This window comes from Bufo gargarizans, chromosome 3 (assembly GCF_014858855.1).
Source record: "Bufo gargarizans isolate SCDJY-AF-19 chromosome 3, ASM1485885v1, whole genome shotgun sequence".
NCBI lineage: Eukaryota > Metazoa > Chordata > Amphibia > Anura > Bufonidae > Bufo > Bufo gargarizans.
In genome coordinates this window covers 75,523,310-75,542,895 of record NC_058082.1, presented here as the reverse complement: position 1 = coordinate 75,542,895, position 19,586 = coordinate 75,523,310, and the positions used below count along the sequence as shown (strand labels likewise).

At 43.0% G+C, this 19,586-nt stretch overlaps 1 protein-coding gene across 1 annotated transcript in view; it reads left to right on the top strand.

Annotated features, from left to right (window-relative positions):
- Positions 1 to 19,586, top strand: part of RXFP2 (relaxin family peptide receptor 2) — a 331,515-nt gene that overhangs the window by 268,787 nt on the left and 43,142 nt on the right. The window contains exons 10-11 of the mRNA XM_044285462.1: positions 9,108 to 9,179; positions 11,639 to 11,710. Of these exons, the coding sequence (XP_044141397.1) occupies positions 9,108 to 9,179; positions 11,639 to 11,710 (144 nt within the window). The remainder of the gene's footprint in view (positions 1 to 9,107; positions 9,180 to 11,638; positions 11,711 to 19,586) is intronic.

The following is a 19,586-nucleotide window of genomic DNA, read 5'->3' as shown; positions in this document are numbered from 1 at the left end:
ATCTGGTTCTGAATGCCGTCTTCCACTCATCGCCTTCCCGGATCCTGATCAAGTTATATGCGCTTCTGAGGTCAAGTTTGGTGAAAATACGGGATGATTGTAACCTCTCGATCAGTTCGGGGATGAGTGGAAGAGGGTATCGGTTTTTTATGGTAATTTTGTTGAGTCCTCTGTAGTCAATTATTGGCCTTAATCCGCCATCTTTGTTTTTCACAAAGAACATCCCTGCGCTAGCAGGTGAGGATGAGGGCCTTATGAAACCCTTTTTTAAGTTCTCGTCTAAGTAGGCCTTCAGGTGGACTAATTCTGGTTGGGAAAGCGGATAAATGCGGCCCGTAGGAAGAGGACTGCCTGGAATGAGGTCAATAGGGCAGTCATAGGGTCTATGTGGGGGAAGTGTGGCTGCACCAGATTGGCTGAAAACGTCTTCGAATTCAGCGAGATGGGGAGGTAGCCGCGTGGGAGCGACCTGCATAAGTGCAGTGTTTGGATAACAAGTGGAAGTACAGTAGTGGGAATCCAACTGTACCTCCCCTTCAGGCCAGAGGAGAGAGGGTTGGTGAAGTCTGATCCAGGGAAGCCCCAATACTACAGGGAACATGGGAGAGGAAATGACATCAAACATAAGGTGTTCGATGTGACCCTCTCCACAGGCCACGAGTAGCGGTTGGGTGTGGTGAGAGATTGGTCCTGAAGGGGATGTGGAGCCCATCTAAAAAAGTAATTGAGACCGGTTTCTGCTTCAAGGTGTGGGGTATTTTATTGGACTTAACCAGATGTGAATCTATAAAGTTGCCACAGGCTCCGGTGTCTATCATGGCCTTGACGATAATCCTCTCGGTATCCCACTGTAAGCTGAGAGAAATGTATATGTAAGAATTGCGGTGGCAGAGACTATGTGTCAATTTGCAGATATGCATCTCCCTACCTTCTGTCTTCTTTTTAACCGCCGGGCAGTCGTCTACTACGTGGTCAGGAGAGGCACAGTAGAGACATAGGTTCAACGTGCGTCTCCTGGCCTTTTCAGCCGGCGTGAGGGGTCCCCGCAAGGTTCCTAGCTCCATTGGCTCCTCTTTAGGGGTAGATCTGGCTCCTCTTACAGCTGGTGTGGGGGTAAAGACTCTCTCTGCTCTCCGTTCACGGAGGCGGCGGTCAATTGTAACAGAGCGTTGGATTAGGTCGTCTAAGGTGGGAGGTAACTCATAACGGGCAATCTCATCTTTCAAGGCCTCCGAAAGGCCGAGGCGGAACTGGTTACAAAGACTGAGATTATTCCACTCCGTCTCCCTGGCCCACCGTTTAAACTCGGCTATATAATCTTCGACTGGTCGGCGGCCTTGTTTAAGTGCTCGGATGGCAGTCTCTGCGGTCAATTGTTTACTGGAGTCATCATAGAGGAGTGCCATGGCCTCCATGAATCTGGGGAAGGAATCTAGGACCTCATCCTCTTCATCAAAGTAGGTCTCGGCCCAGGCTCGGGGTTCCCCTTTAAGGTAGGAAATTAGTGTGAGAACCTTTATACGGTCATTGTAATAAGTGCGTGGGCGTAGATCAAACATGAGTCTACACGAACTTATGAACTGACGGAATATTTTCCTGTCCCCGGAGAAGGGTTCGGGAGCACAGACCTTGGGTTCAGGTCCCTCTCTGGTAGGTGCAGCACCTGTGTTTTGGCCAACCAAAGTACGCAATCTCTGGTTCTCCAGCTGCAGGTCCTGCACAGAGGCAGACAGGGTCTCGACTCTCTGGGATAAAGAAACCATATGTCTAGCGAGTTCCGCTGGATCCATCTTTACAGGGTACTGTGATACTGTCACGTCTGCAATTTTTTCAATAGTGGATCTCAACTGCGGATTTATTAGGATCAATCAGATATGAATCTCAGGCGTCACTCACAACCTCAACGGTGAGTTTGAGATTCTACCATCACGTGATCAGGAGAAAACAACTCAGGTCGGCACAGTACTATTGCTTCATAGACTGCGGGTAGGTGTTAGAATACTAGAATGCGGTAGCTGTCGCGGGGTTAACAGGGGCCACTCAGTAAGAGACCTACACAGTTATTTCAGCCTGCATGTGAGTAAGGAGAGGTGCTCTCTCACAGAAAGGGTACTTGCGATTTGGCTGCGGCTATGCGATGGTGGAGACTCCCAAAGAGACTGCAGTGTCAGGACAGAGCGGATCCGTCTTGCAGATGGTAGCGAGGAGATGAGAAGGGTCCGGTTACTAAGCGGATCCGTCTTCCGGATGGCAGCGGGGTAACTGGAGCGGGTCCGGTTGCGGTGCGGATCCGTCTCCCAGATGACAGTGAGGGAGACGTGCAAGGTTCGGTTTCTGGAGGTCCCATACACAGGTGGTGAGGCAGCAGGCGTACCGACAACAATCACAGTACGCCATGCCGCCTCACCAGCCCCTTTAAATAGAACCAGGAAGTGCAATAGGAACCTCTGATTGGTCCGGATGACTTCCGCGTTCCACCGTGGAACGCAGCCGCCGCGCCACAACCTGGAGTTTCGCGCGTCTTCCGCGTTCCACGGTGGAACGCAAGGACCGCGGCAGACGAACACAAGGCCGTCGCGTCGGCGGCATTACAGCTGTATACGGAGACAGCATTAAAACCAAAGTCCCTCTGCCAGATCCTGCGCCTGCGCACTAGGCTCAGCCTGATGCGCTGCAGACTCCTGGCAGCGGCTTCATTGAGCGAAGTGCGCATGAGCCGGCCTGATGCACATGCGCCACAGTGAAGTTTAATAAGGCCAGCTTAGGATTCTTCTTATTAGTCCAGACATGAGCATATGTTTAGGTAATAGGGGTAAAATCTCATGACAGAATCCCTTTAAAAGGATCAAAATGATACCAATAAGAACTATAGCTTACCCCACAAAAACAAGCCCTCACACTGCTCTTTTAATGGAAAAATAAATACCCTGGTGGTATAATGAAGTCGAGGGGTAAAGGTTATTAACTTTGGGATCTAGGATAGAGGGAGTTAATAGTTTTGGCCTGCTCCTGTTAACCTTAGTGTGTAATCTGCTGACCATTGAAACAGAAAGCAATGGCACATGTGGTCATCTCATTAAACGTACATGCCTCCTGTCTTTGCTCTGTAGTGTTCTACCATGCCTGTTCTGCTACATTTATTTTCTTAGGTATTTTTTTTTACTTTCCATTATCATGGCATTATATAAATACAAATACCCAGCTCTAGAGTACGGAAATTGTGTACCCACAGAGTTATGCAGTATGCATATTATACATGCACACAGCTCTGCAGTACACATATTATACACACAGATTTGCAGTGCGCACATTATACATACACACTAACACTATATGTGTGTGTATATATATATATATATATATATATATACACACAGACAATGTTTGTGGAATCACTGTGCCAACTAACCAGTTTGATGTTGGGCTAGCCTTGAGAGAGTTATCCCAGTGGTCCCTTGATTTTCACCATTTAACCCCTATACAGTTATCTGGACATCACTGTAGGGATCACCAGGCTGCTACTTTTTGGAATAGTCCCGATGTAATTGGCAGCTGACACACAAAGGTCAAAGACTCCAGTGCGACACATTGGAGGCACAGGCAATAGGCAAAGCACACAGAGAGAACCAGGTGGAGAATAGGCTGACAAAGTACAGTGAATATAAAAAGTCTACACACCCCTGTTAAAATGTCAGGTTTCTGTGATATAAAAAAAATGAGAGTTATAAGCAGGATATAGATCTCATTACAAACAGCTACCTGCACTCTTTTCTGAATACAGTATTGTGTGCAGTCCGCACAGTGAGCGGTCACTTTTCCCACACAGATTAGTACAGTGTGAAAACACACAATGCTATGTACACCTATAAGTACACAGGGGGAGATTTATCAAAACTGGTGAAGCTGTGAAAAATAAAAGGTGGAATCTGACTGGTTGCTATGGGCAACTAAGCCAGTTCTACTTTACACCAGTTTAATAAATTATATATATATATATATATATATATATGAGAATGGTCGCAGCAAGCGGACCGAAACATTGCATGAGTGAATAAAGGATCCCACTTTCTTTTCACTATTGGACGTGCTGCAGTGTATTTATTTGTCCTGAATCATACACTTTGGCAAAGTGTTAACATCGCTGACACCCAGCTACTTGCTATAAGGTGTGCTGCCCTGAATTTCTGTTATTATATAATTTTATATATATATATATATATATATATATGTATACAGTGGATATAAAAAGTCTACATACCCCTGTTAAAATGTCAGGTTTCTGTGCTGTAAAAAAAATGAGACAAAGATGAATCATTTCAGAACTTTTTCCACCTTTAATGTGACCTATAAACTGTACCACTCAATTGGAAAACAAACTGAAATCTTTTAGGTATAAGGAAGAAAAGAAAATAACTAAAATAATGTGGTTGCATAAGTGTGCACACCCTCTTATAACATTGGATGTAGCTGTGTTCAGAATTAAGCAATCACATTCAAAAACATGTTAAATAGGAGTCAGCATACACCTGCCATCATTTAAAGTGCCTCTAATTAACTCAAAATAAAGTCCAGCTGCTCTAGTTGGTCTTGAAGTGCTTGGGTTGGACGGCACTCCTCTTGTGTCGTTTTGGTACGGTGCTCAATGGTAATTTGAGGCAATATATAGTAAAGGAGACCACGGCACTCGTTTTTCGTATATTTGAAAATTTATATTTTCATTTCATAATATTTTATGTCATATTTCATTTCATCATTTGTAATTTCATTTTTTTGTTAGCATCCAGGAATGCACAGACTTGGCCAACGTTTCGGTCCTAGTATGGGACCTTGATCACAGCCTGGAGTAAAATACAATGCAATGTATCAGGAAACATTATACATGATGAAGAAAATTCAAATTTTAGTTCATAGTATATATAATATATATAACAAAATGTCCAGTGTCTAGTCAATGGCGACACAGAGGATAATAAAGAAGCGTACTTTCATTTCATATAGACATCCTCAACTGTGGAGTTACATATATACAATTAGGTACATCATTGATTGGCAAAAAAGATGCTCTAGTTGGTCTTTCCTGAAATTTTCTTAGTCGCATCCCACAGCAAAAGCCATGGTCCACAGAGAGCTTCCAAAGCATCAGAAGGATCTCATTGTTAAAAGGTATCAGTCAGGAGAAGGGTACAAAAGAATTTCCAAGGCATTAGATATACCATGGAACACAGTCATCATCAAGTGGAAAAAATATGACACAACAGTGACATATTCAAGAACTGGACAGAAAACTGGTCTGGGAGGCTACCAAGAGGCCAACAGCAACATGAAAGGATCTGCAGGAATATCTGGCAAGTTACAACAATCTCCCGTATTCTTCATATGTCTGAGCTATGGGGTAGAGTGTGGTAAGACGAAAGCCTTTTCTTACGAAGAAAAACATCCAAGCCAAGCTACATTTTGCAAAAACACATCTGAAGTCTCCCAAAAGCATGTGGGAAAAGGTGTTATGGTCTGATGAAACCAAGGTTGAACTTTTTGGCCATAATTCCAAAATATGTGTTTGGTGCAAAAACAACACTGCACATCACCAAAAGAACACCATACCCACAGTGAAGCATGGTGGTGGCAGCATCATGCTTTGGGGCTGGGTTTTTTATTTTTCCAGCTGGAACTGGGGCCTTAGTTAAGCTAGAGGGAATTATGAACAGTTCCAAATACCAGTCAACATTGGCACAAAACCTTCAGGCTTCTGCTTGAAAGCTGAACATGATGAGGAACTTCATCTTCCAGCATGACAACGACCCAAAGCATACATCAACAAAGGAATGGCTTCACTAGAAGAAGATTAAAGTTTTGGAGTGGCCCAGCCAGAGCCCAGACCTGAATCCGATTAAAAATCTGTGAGGTGATCTGAAGAGGGCTGTGCACAGGAGATGCCCTCGCATTCTGACAGGATTGGAGTGGGCAAATCTTGCCAAGTAAAAATTTGCCATGCTGATAGACTCATACCCAAAAAGACTGAGTGCTGTAATAAAATCAAAAGGTGCCTCAACAAGGTATTAGTTTAAGGGTGTGCACACTTATGCAACAGTATTATTTTATTTTTAGATTTTTTCATCTCTCTACCTAAAAGATTTCAGTTTGTTTTTCAATTGAGTAGTACAGTTTATAGGTCACATTAAAGGTGGAAAAGGTTTATCTTTGTCTTATTTTTTCACATCACAGAAACCTCACATTTTAACAGGGGTGTGTAGACTTTTTATATCCACTGTACATGCAAGACTAAGACAGTCACAGACGGAACAAGACAATGTCAGGCACACAGAATACATACAAATTCATGGAACAGACACTGGGGAATGGCAAACAGAACTTAGGTCAGAATTCAGACACAGAACAAGCACTGAGCAAGACAAGGTCAGGCACACAGAATTCATACAAATCAATGAAACAGACACTGGGGAATGGCAAAAGGAACTTTGGTCAGAATTCAGATAGAGAGGAGGCAGACATAATCAGAACTTGTTGCACAACCAAGGGCAAAGCACAACCAAGTTTAGCCGAGCTAAGATTGATGGTTAAGTATTAAGTAAACAATGGCAAGAAAACGTTAATTGACTTTTTCAATGGATTTCAATGACGTGTTATCAATTTTAATTTGGCTACATCTGTAACTCTACATAGCAGAGCAAATGAACACATAAGTTATAAGACAAACGTGCACATACAGAGCCAGGGAAAGTTAACCTTAGCAGTGCTGAACTGAGATACAAAGCACAGTGGCACCAATTCACACCCACAAGAAACTGATGTCAGGACGCACTGAACAGTGGCAACATGAACTGCCATTGAACAGAATCTTCCTAATGTAAGTCCACAAGAAGCTTGCAGTTGTGTTGATGAATCAATGCCGGGTAAGGGCAGCATGGTGTCTTTCCGCCCCCCTGCAGCTCCAAGCGCTGTGATTGTCCGGTCAATGAAGACCGGCACATCGCAGCACCGGAAGCAGAAGTAAGCTTCGGGGTGGGGCGGGGGGGTCATGGGGAGGTGATTAGTCAGCACCGCTCTCCTCCAAGGTCAGGCAGGGGACTCCAGTGTTTGGCATCCCCTGCCAGCTCTGCGATTGGCTAGAACAACACTGCAATGTGCTGCTTGTTGGCTTGCTGGGACTTGTAGTGCACCACAACTGTGATTTGAGCTTTTCCTGCTGAAAGAAGAAAAGAACAAAAACATCTGGAATTGCTGCACAGATTGTTTTTTTATTTGCAGCTGTTCCAGATCCCTAAACCACCCTCCATCCCTGTCCCTGTCACTACACACCTTGAAAGAGTCCTTGAGGGGTGTAGTTTCCAAAAAAGGGTTACTTTTTGTGGGTTTCCACTGTAGGGCCACCTCAGGTCTTCATATCGGACATAGCTTCCAATTACCACTCCAGCTAAATCCGCTCTCCAATAGCCATATGGTGCTCCTTCCACTCTGAAGCCTGCTGTGCGCCCATACATCTGTATTCAGGGGGAAATGTGGAACAAAAAGTGGGGTGCATTTTGTCCTGTTGCCCTTTGGTAAAGTGAAAAATGTGGGTGGAAAGCAATTTTTTTGTGAAAAAAAATTAATTTTTAATTTTCACTGCGAAGTGTTTCCTAATTCTAGGAAACACCTTTGAGGTCAAAGTGCTCACTACACACCTTGAAAGATTCCTTGAGGGGTGTAGTTTCCAAAATGGGGTCACTTTTTGGGGGTTTCCATGGTAGGGCCACCTCAGGGTGTCTTCATATCCGACATAGCTCCCAATTACCATTCCAGCTAAATCCACACTCCAAAAGCCATATGATGCCCCTTGCACTCTGAAGCCTGCTGTGTGCCCATGCATCATTTTTTGAGCACATATGAGGTGTTTTTTGTAAACTCCAGATTCAGGATAATAGATTTTGAGTTTTGTTTGGCTGATAAACCTTGATCTGTTGCAGAAAAAAATTGATTAAAATTTAAAATCTGCTAAAAAAAAGTGACATTTTGAAATGTTATTCCCATTTTCCTTAAATTATCATGGGGCACCTAAAGGGTTAACAAAGTTTGTAAAATCAGTTTTAAATAGCTTGAGGGGTGAAGTTTCCAAAATGGGGTGATTTATGGGTAGTTTCTAATATGTAAGCCCCACAAAGTGACTTCATAACTGAACTGGTCCTTAAAAAATTGGGTTTTGGAAATTTTCTTTAAAAATTTTAAGATTTGCTTCTAAACTTCTAACGTCCCCAAAAAATAAAATGCCATTTTCATAATGATCCAAACACGAAGTAGACATATGGGGAATGTCAAGTCATAACTATTTTTAGAGGTATTACTATCATAAAAATAAAGAAATAGAAATTTGGAAATTTGCTAATGTTTTCACATTTTTTGTAAATTTGGTATTTTTGGGGAAATAAAAATGAAATATTTTGACTCAAATTTACCACTGTCATGAAGTACAATATGTGACGAGAAAACAGTTTGAGAATGGCCAGGATAAGTAAAAGTGTTTTAAAGTTATCACCACATAACTGCAAATCTGACACTCTGATTTGCTAAAAATGGCCTAGTCCTTAAGGTGAAAAATGGCTGTGTCTTGAAGGGGTTAAAAAGTACAAGTAATCAAGCCATACAATAGAAGCCCATATAGGGCTATGTCAAAATATAAAAATGGTGGCCTGTGGAAGGAACAATCGAAAACTTTGACAAAATTGGCTTGGTCCTGAAAGGATTCAACAACGAACATATCGAAACTGATATAGAAAATGTACTATTCTTTACTATTTCTTTTTTTTTTTTTTTGCTGAAAACAAATGACTTCTTTAACACACCCTCAAGCTGTTTTACCAAACATCCTTCCATCCCCCTCTAGGTGCTCGTCATTATACCGGTCTATATCCTGTTCTTTGTAGATGTAATTATGCTATGAGGGAAATTTGACGAATGAATACCCATATGCATGAATGAAAACTCTGAGAAAATCCTTCTCCCCATTGTGTTCATTGTTCAATCCTTGTAAAAACATTAGAACATCTTGTTCTATAAACACATTCATTTTCTGGATAATTATTGAATCTAGGTGGTTTGCTTCCTTTATGTAGGTCAATGATAAATAACTCATTAGAAGCTCTTCCACAGAAGTTATGTGCCCAGATGCCATACATCAACTGGATGTAAGTTATAATACAATTAAAAAGTATTGATTGATACAATTTGGACTGTTTTAAATTTATTCTATATTAGTGGACTTTTCCTTGATTAAAAAAAAAATATAGATATCTATCTATATATATATATATATATATATAGATATATAGATATATAATTAAAGCGGTTGTCCAAGATAATTAAAAATCTTAAACAAGTCCCAGATGGTCTAAAATAAAAAATCATTCTGTACTTACCTCTTTCTCCGGCACCATCGGAAAAGAGGTAAGCATAATATAATTTTAATTTTAGACCATTTGGGGGCTTGTGCAAGATTTTTTATTTATCTCGGACAACCCCTTTAATTGCCCTTCGTTACAAATGTCAACCCTAGTGCTGACGACACATAAACTTATACAGAAAAAGATATTGATGGCCTATCCTCAGGAGAGCTGATCAATATCAGATATACTGAGGATAGGTCTTCATAATCTTTTCCTGGATAACCCATTTAAAGAATCACTGAGTTTTCATAAAAGGTTTGATATGTCATAGACAGAGACCTATCAAAAGGTTTGATCAGTGGAGTTTGAGCACAATCACTAGAACAAAGGAAGATAAGTTGGATTTCGCCCTCTCTCTCTCCTTAGTACAGGGGATGGAATCAAGACGGACCCATAGACTTTCTATTGAGCCGTCTCCTGCAGAGAGAAGAGAGATCACTAATGTGACCACTTCTGTTTCCATGTTCTAGCAATCAGTGGCGGTTTCAGCGCTCAAACCCTACCCCTATCAAAACCTTTGATATGTCAAAAGCTTATGTACTGCATGTATTATGTATTAATCTTTTCTATGGTTCTATGCATGTTTTTTTTTGCAGATCCATGTACCTCTTCCAAAAAATCTCAGCGTAGGTCCTATTCTCGTCCGTGTTTGCTGATAATAGCTCTTCCTATTGATGGAAATTAGGAAAATATGGAATGCACATGGAAACTATGTGGATTTTGCAGATACATATATACAGATGGTTTTTGTGGACCAAATTAGGAACACTGCCATGTGCTTGCATTTAGAGACAGCACCATCTATTCATGGGAAATGTGTGATATTACAGTTCACCCCCGTTCACTTGAATTAAGATGAGCTGCTATACCAGACACATAAATGTGGGGCTTTTTCTAAAAAATATATATATGGAAATCGCTTTGAAAGATGGTTCCAAGAGCTGAAACGCCAACACTAATGACTTGAAATAAGGAGACAGGGGAACTCTTCTACTCTAACCGCTTTACCCTCTTTAACCCCTACATTTGTGTACGGAATTGTCCGTAATGGTTGCTATAGAACAAGCTAATTCACAATTGGCGAAATCCAATTGGTTACCATGACAGCCTGGGGTATGAGGAAGGTTCCCAGGACTGTCATGGTAAACTACCTGCAAAGTTATGCCTGAGGCAATAGACTGCAGTAGTGTTCTGTTGCGGTCTATGCGACAAGCATTCAGAAGATCACAGGTTATAGCCCCCTAAGGGGACTAAAAGTTACTGTAGAAAAAGTTAAACAAATATGTAAAAAAAATAATTAAAAAACCCTTTTGCCAATTTTACATATAAAAATAAATAATTAAAAAAAGAAATCTGATAGGTAAAATGCCCAAACTTTTAAATATAAAAATATTTGTTTGTGCAGTGAATGCTTTATATTTAGTGTATGTGCTGGTTAAAGCTCCAACCATACACATTAAATGTATCCATACGGTCGGGGTGGTAGATGTCGACATAACTTTTTTCGACTGTACAGGAAAGTGTGGCAGATTGTGCCTTCCTATATAGAGGTCCAAAGCAAAAATGCCATGCAATATACACGTTTCTTCAACCACAGAAACATATTATTAGCTAAGTACTGCATATACTGTATATACAACTGAGGGTACCTTATAAAGCCACAAAGGCTATTAATGGGCTCCTAGGTTCAAATCCGACCAAGGACAACATCTGCATGGAGTTTGTATGTTCTCCCCGTGTTTGCGTGGGTTTCCTCCAGGTACTCTGGCTTCCCCCCACACTCCAAAGACCTACTGATAGGGACCTTAGATTGTGAGTTTCATGCTAATGTCTGAAAAGTGCCGCAGAATATAGTAGCTCTATATAAGTGAGTAAAATAAATGCTGGGCTATGATAATGCAAACTAATAGATATTTAGGCTGGGGCTACATGTCTGTCTCGGCAATGACACCTATTGTGCCATCAATGATCGCTGTTTTGTAGTGCAATGTGAATGGGGTCACAGAGTGACTCGCAAGCTGCTGAGACTCAAAAAAATCCAGCAGTGTCACACAGCAACCCCATTCTGTCTGCACCACCGCACAGCGAACTTTGGTTGCGAAACGAGTGTCACGGCCAAGATCACTGTGCAGCCCCGTCCTTAACCAACACAAAAACAGCAGCTTAATTTTTACGGTTTTCATTTGACTTTTTATGTGCAGAGATTTTGAAGGGAACAAAATTGGTTCACTGAACAATTCAAGCTTTGCCACGTGCGATGAGCTCACGGTCCTGTAAGTGCTTTTGATTATCTTAATAATGGATCTTTGTATCTGTATTCATGCATATTTTGGGTGTGAGTATTACATAGTCGTCACATAATATTCAGATAAAACTCAACAAAACTCAATTAAAATCTAAAAATTAAAGGTGCTGTCTAAGATTTTGATATTGATGGGCTATACTCAGGATAGGTTATCAATGCCTGAACAGTGGTGGTCTGACTCCTGGCAACCCCGCCGATCAGCCATTTCAAGAGGCCATGTGAGTGTTGCAGGCTCTTCCTAGGCCAGTGACATCACATTCAATAGTCACATGACCCACTTACAGCTCAGGCCTGTACAGGTGAATGGGCCTAAGCTGCAATACCAAGACCAACCACTATACAATATTCAGCACTGTGTTTGGTAAGCTGTGAGGGCGCCACGACACCCACTAGGGTGCCACAGCTTCAAACAGTCAGACCCCCACTGATCAGATATTGATGAGCTATTGTGAGGATAGGCCATCAGTATCAAAACCCCGGACAACCCCTTTAATAATTTTTTTTAGAAAGATGTATATTTATATTAAATTAAGCCTAGAGAAAATTGTAATTTCCTTGTCCCTGTACAGTATAAGATCGGGGGGTATATGAAGTTAGAGTATGGCCCCTTAGACTTCGTATTATGACTCAAGGATGCACAAAGTCATAATAGGACTGAGCACTTACATACTCCTCTAAATTTTATTCTGGTAGCATAAATTACCTTTTTTCTTTATTACTTCAAATTTTTATTAAATTTTTATTTGTTTTTAACTAAAACATGCACAAAAAAAGTGGCATTTAAAATAAAAAAAAAATACAAATGCAACTACCCTTATTTTGGTATCACCGTAATCATGAGAATGTGCAGAATTAAGGTATCATGTTATTTTTACTGCATGGTGAACACCATAAAAGCAAAACAAAAAATTCCTGTGTATTTTCTTGGGGAGAGGGGGTTGTAGGTGAAATACATGCTCATATATTTATATTTATTTTATTTTTGCTTTTTGCTGTCCTATTCGGTATGTCTAGGTGATAGGTAGATTATGGGCATTATATTCACGGGACATCTTAAACCTTTTTTTGTGCCATTTTCTAAGGCTGAGTTCACACGGGCGAGATTTCCGCGCGGGTGCAATGCAGGAGGTGAACGCATTGCACACGCACTGAATCCAGACCCATTCATTTCTATGAGGCTGTGCACATGAGCTGTGATTTTCACGCATCACTTATGTGTTGCGTGAAAATCGCAGCATGCTCTATATTGTGTGTTTATCATGCAACGCAGGCCCTATAGAAGTGAATGGGGCTGAGTGAAAATCGCAAGCATCCGCAAGCAAGTGCGGATGCGTTGCGATTTTCACGCACGGTTGCTAGAAGACGATCGGGATAGAAACCCGATCATTAATATTTTCCCTTATAACATAGTTATAAGGGAAAATAATAGCATTCTTAATACAGAATGCATAGTACAATAGGGCTGGAGGGGTTAAAAATAAATTAAAAATAATTTAACTCACCTTAATCCACTTGCTCGCACAGCCCGGCATCTCTTCTGTCGTCTTCTTTGCTGTGTACAAGAAAAGGACCTGTGGTGACGTCACTCCGGTCATCACATGGTCCATCACGTGATCTTTTACCATGGTGATGGATCATGTGATGGACCATGTGATGACCGGAGTGACGTCACCACAGGTCCTTTTCCTGTACACAGCAAAGAAGAAGACAGAAGAGATGCTGGCTGCTTGAGCAAGTGGATTAAGATGAGTTTCATTTTTTTAATTTTTTTTAACCCCTCCAGCCCTATTGTACTATGCATTCTGTATTAAGAATGCTATTATTTTCCCTTATAACCATGTTATAAGGGAAAATATTGCAATCTACACAACCCCGATCCCTAAACCCGAACTTCTGCGGAAAAATCGTGCATGTTTGCACAACGCACCCGCGCCGTTTCCCGCAACGCCCGTGTAAACCCAGCCTAACTGTTACAAAGCATTTCAAAACAAAGCATTTCTAAATTTACAATAAATGGTGGTCTTAGCGGGAAGGACCGTTACGGCCTCCCGGTATACTGCTCAAAAATGCAAACAAAAGAACTAAAGGGGCAGTAGACTAAATAAAACTTTACTTTTAATACATCAGGAGATAAAAAAGCCCCTACTAGACAAACAACGATTAAGACGTGCCCGGTGGGTATAGGCACCGAACAAAAAATGCCACTGGTAAACAGGCAGGGGGGGGTGTGATAGACGGGCGGTGGATACGTAAACACAGACCACTAGCCCTAGTACCTCCCTGCTTGACCTGTGACACCCTATAAGTATCCGAGTGACGGGGTCCAAAAAACCCCGCAAGGGGTGGCCCAGACAGGAACTCTGTTCCTAGATACAGTTCCCTGGTGAAGCCCTATCAGAGCAGTGCCAGAAAAAATAGGTGGAGTTCCTACTTGGGGATACTGAAGGGTACAAGTGAACACAATACAATAACGAAAAAAAAGGGGTATAACACCACCTGAATGTAAGAGGTCAGAGTGAGTGCTAGGGGACTATATAGGTATGCACTCACTCTGACCTCTTACATTCAGGTGGTGTTATACCCCTTTTTTTTCGTTATTGTATTGTGTTCACTTGTACCCTTCAGTATCCCCAAGTAGGAACTCCACCTATTTTTTCTGGCACTGCTCTGATAGGGCTTCACCAGGGAACTGTATCTAGGAACAGAGTTCCTGTCTGGGCCACCCCTTGCGGGGTTTTTTGGACCCCGTCACTCGGATACTTATAGGGTGTCACAGGTCAAGCAGGGAGGTACTAGGGCTAGTGGTCTGTGTTTACGTATCCACCGCCCGTCTATCACACCCCCCCCTGCCTGTTTACCAGTGGCATTTTTTGTTCGGTGCCTATACCCACCGGGCACGTCTTAATCGTTGTTTGTCTAGTAGGGGCTTTTTTATCTCCTGATGTATTAAAAGTAAAGTTTTATTTAGTCTACTGCCCCTTTAGTTCTTTCATTTCTAAATTTAGAAATTTTTAAAGAAAGCAAAAATGGGGAAAAAATGTATACTTTTGTATATTTTACTCTTTTACTATTTTTATTTTTACTTTTTTATAAATGAAAAAGAGGGGTATGTATTTTGCTATGCTATTGCTAAAATAAGTAACTGTAGCTATAAATTTTCAGATTTTTTTATGTTCTTAATTTCACTTTTTATGAATTTATTTTAAACTTTTTTTTTTTTTTGCATATTCCTCCCAAGCTGACAAGTTACACTTATTATAAATTGTTACAACTTTGTGAGGTTACATTGTCCATACATATAACTTACATCAATTTAAACAGTATAACTTGGGGGACAAACCTATCCAAAATTCACTTGAATAGGTTCAGGGGTTCAAAAGTTAGCATGGGCCATAATCCTGAGGCAAGAGGCCTTCAAACAGCCCCCTCCAAAACACTGTGGCGAGGTTGGTTTCGCCACAGTGTTTTGGAGGGGGCTGTTTGAAGGCCTCTTGCCTCAGGATTATGGCCCCCCCCCCCCCCCAGGGAAGACTAACCAGATACCTGACCTCACACCGGTCGGTACCTGAGTTAGTCTGGCAGCCCACCCACAACCAAATACTGGACCTGTTGAATTTAGTAGCCTGTCTCTGTCCAGTGAATCCACCAAGGTTATATTGGTAGCTGGTACTCCCGGTCTCTGAGTTGCTCCCTGGCTTAGAGTGGAGGTTGCTTTGTGGGCAGGGATCAGCGGGACTCTGCCCTGGTACCAGCGCTACCACGGAAGAAGCCTGGTTGGAGTCTGGTTGTTGGAGGGGGAAACCGACTGTCTCCCCTTTGGCTAAACAGCCCTGTTGCTGGGGGACAGGACCGACTGTCCCTACCCCCTGTGCTGTAAGTGCAGAGACCACGGTCCCATCTGCACTGTTGTGGGGCTTACTGTCTCCCCCTGGTGTGTTAAGCTGCCGCTGGGGAGAGGGGGTAACGAGCTCCTCTCCCATACATACTTCCAGCCGCTGGGGAGGGCGAACGACCGCCTCCGCTCCCAATACAGTGTCCTGCTGCTGGGAAAAGGAGACTGGGCTCTCTATTCCCTGTAGGACACTCTGCCGCTGGGGGACAGGACCGACTGTCTCTGCCCCCTGTAACTCCGCCTGCCGCTGGGGAATGGAGACTGGGCTCCCAATTCCCTGTACATCACACGGCCGCTGGGGAATGGAGACTGGGCTCCCAATTCCCAAAAAATCATGCTGCTGCTGGGGGGCAGGAATAACTACCTCTGCCCCCTGTAACTCAGCCTGCCGCTGGGGAGGGAGGACGTTGCTCTCCTCTCCCTGCATTTCACACTGCCTTCCAGGCATATCACTCTGCTGCTGGGGGGCAGGAACAACTACCTCTGCCCCCTGTAACTCAGCCTGCCGCTGGGGAGGGAGGACGCTGCTCTCCTCTCCCTGCATTTCACACTGCCTTCCCGGCATATCACTCTGCTGCTGGGGGGCAGGAACAACTACCTCTGCCCCGTGTAACTCAGCCTGCCGCTGGGGAGGGAGGACGCTGCTCTCCTCTCCCTGCACTTCACACTGCTGCTGGGGAATGGAGACTGGGCTCCTAATTCCCTGCAATTCACACTGCCGCTAGGGAATGGAGACTGGGCTCCCTCTGTCCCGCAACTGTAACTTCCGATGGAGGTCCACCCAACGTGGCAGCTGACCGTCACCTTCTGCCCGGTATAGTAGGGTCTTAGACACTAGACTTCTCACGAACTTCATGGATTTCTCAGCTGGATTGGGTCCGAAGAAGTTCAGCCGCAACCACATCATACGGTCAAATTCCTCAACAGAGTATCTGTACTCCACTGCTGGTTCCATCCTGGTGCTTTTAGGGTCGCTGTACTGAGACATGCGTTGCCCTTAAGTAGTAAAATCCAAAGAAATGGTGTCTCCTGTAGCTGTCCTTCTGGCTGTAGGAATGATCCCGCTGCTTGCCACCAATTGTAACAGACCGATTCAGCAGACAAGGGGTTAAAATCCGTTCTGAGAGACAGGCACAGCTACTGCAGAACACCAAACTCCCGAACTGGATACAAAATAGCACTCCAAACTGGAACCTTGCGAATAGCTGCTAGCAGACGAACAGGAAAAGCATACAATCAGCTTACACGCCTGGAAATCAGTCTCTAACAGCATACAGGGAATCCCCCCAATAACGAGACAAGGCTCTGTGTTGAGGGTCAAGCAGTGGTCTGACTGTACTTCAGGTACAGCCTCTTTTATTCATAAAAAACAAACACAGTACTGCCCACAGGGTTTTGAAATCCAACCAATCAATATCTTACAACACACACAATGCAAGTACAGCAACCAATCGTTCACGCCCCCTAGAGGACCAGAAGGGAGACTGCGACACAGAACAGATACAACACATCCCCACAATGCATCATGGTTTCCTCCTCTCTGTCCCGGAGACAACCGAGGGCAATCCTATTATCTCTCAGGACAAAGGGAGATCGCCAATACACATGTGGAGACAACAGGACAGACATCACCATTTAAACACACAATGGGACAATGGCACAATGGGATAATAGAAACACACAAAGCATATTTCTCCCAAGCTGACAAGTTACACTTATTATAAATTGTTACATTGTCCATACATATAACTTACATCAATTTAAACAGTATAACTTGGGGGACAAACCTATCCAAAATTCACTTGAATAGGTTCAGGGGTTCAAAAGTTAGCATGGGCCATAATCCTGAGGCAAGAGGCCTTCAAACAGCCCCCTCCAAAACACAGTGGCGAGGTTGGTTTCGCCACATCACGTGTTTGTTGACTATATTCTATGCATGTCCATTATATCATACATTGTTTGAGTATTCTGTATATTGGTATTAGTGGTACGCGGACTTTATATTCCGCAGTCGTCCAGTATTGGGATTATTACAGGTATTGCACAATTAATAATCTATTCAGCTGTGATTTGCCTATTTAAACTATGGGACCAGATTTGGTTGTTGCCCGTGAGGAAGCCACAGAGTGTGGTGATACGCATGGGGATGTTCCAGATATGATCACCTTTGCTGCTATAATGATTTTTGCACTATGATCATATCTTCTAATTGATTAGTTGCTCATTTTGGGTATAATCATGCTCTTGGGTACTTTTGCACATATGATATACAGTGATCCCTCAGGATACAATAGCCTCAGGATACAATATTTTCAACATACAATGGTCTTTTCTGACCCATTACAAGTTGAAACCAGACTCAACATACAACGTCTCAGATCCAATCAATCGAGGCCACGTCTCTGGTAAAATAGTTGAATTAGCTGCTAGTTAGCAGCTGTTCCTGACTGTTAGGCCTCATGCACACGACAGTATTTTTTCACTGTCCGCAAAACGTGGTTCCGTTGTTCCGTGATCCGTTTCCGTTTTTGTTTCCTTGGGTCTTCCTTGATTTTTGGAGAATTACCAGACATGAAGGAAAGTGAAAAAAAATCTAAGTCAAGTTTGCCTTCCAAATGATAGGAAAAAAAACGTTCACGGATGCGGATGACAATCTTGTATGCATCCGTGTTTTTTCGTGATTTTCTGCGGACCCATTGACTTTCAATGGGTCCGTGGAAAATTCGGAAAATGCACCGCTTGTCATCCGAGTCCGTGATCCGTGTTTCCAGTCCGTGAAAAAAATATGACCTGTCCTATTTTTTTCACGGACAACGGTTCACGGACCCATTCAAGTCAACAGGTCCGTGAACCGTTGTCCGTGAAAAAAATAGGACAGGTCATATTTTTTTCACGGACTGGAAACACGGATCAAGGACTCGGATGACAAGCGGTGCATTTTCCGAATTTTCCACGGTCCCATTGAAAGTCAATGGGTCCGCAGAAAATCACGAAAAAAACAGAACAACGGACACGGAACACAACAATGGTTGTGTGCATGAGGCCTTATATGCAGGGGCATTGCTAGGTTAAAACATCCGGGGTCTGGGCCCTTGATGTTTTGTCCCAGACCCCGAATGTCCTGCCTGCTACATAGAGGACGGCAATACAATTGAATCTGATGAAATGCAAGAGCTAAAATACCTTTGGTGACATCACAGGTCATGTGATCAGTTCTAAATGCAGTAGCTGAAAAGGACCTGCGATAATGTCACCATCATGCGACCAGTGCAGGAGAGGATGGCTCAGCAGTGAAGAAAAGTCCTATGAAGAATCTGTGGTGAGGTGTTATTTACTTGGGAATGCATGTTGGAGGTTGCTAGGGCAGGGTGATGTTATTTACATGGGACTATATGCTGAAGGCGGCTGTGGAAGGGAGTGATATCATTTACACGGGACTGAATGATGAAGGGTGATGTTATTTACATGGGGCTGTATGTTGAAGGCGGCTGGGGAGGGGGTGATGTTCTTTACATGGGACTATATGTTGAAGGCAGCTCGGAAGGGGGTGATGCTATTTATATATATATATTGGAGGGGGCAGGAGAGATGGTGTGATGTTATTAACATGGAACTGTATTTTGGAGGGGGCTGTAGGTAGAGAGGGATGTTATTTACATGGGACTGTATTTTGGAGGGGGCTGTAGGTAGAGAGGGATGTTATTTACATGGGACTGTATATTGGAGGGGGTTGGAGAGGTGGTGTGATGGTATTTACATGGGACTATGATCAAGGGAGGGAAATAATGTTATTTACATGGGACTGTATGGTGGAGGGTCTGAGGAATTATAATTTCTGAGGACACTAAACAGAGGAATATAGAGAATTGGTCAATATGCATCGGGGCTTGGGCCCCGGATCTTTTGAGACCCTAGCAACGCCCCTGGTTATATGTAAGGTTCTGTCTTAGTT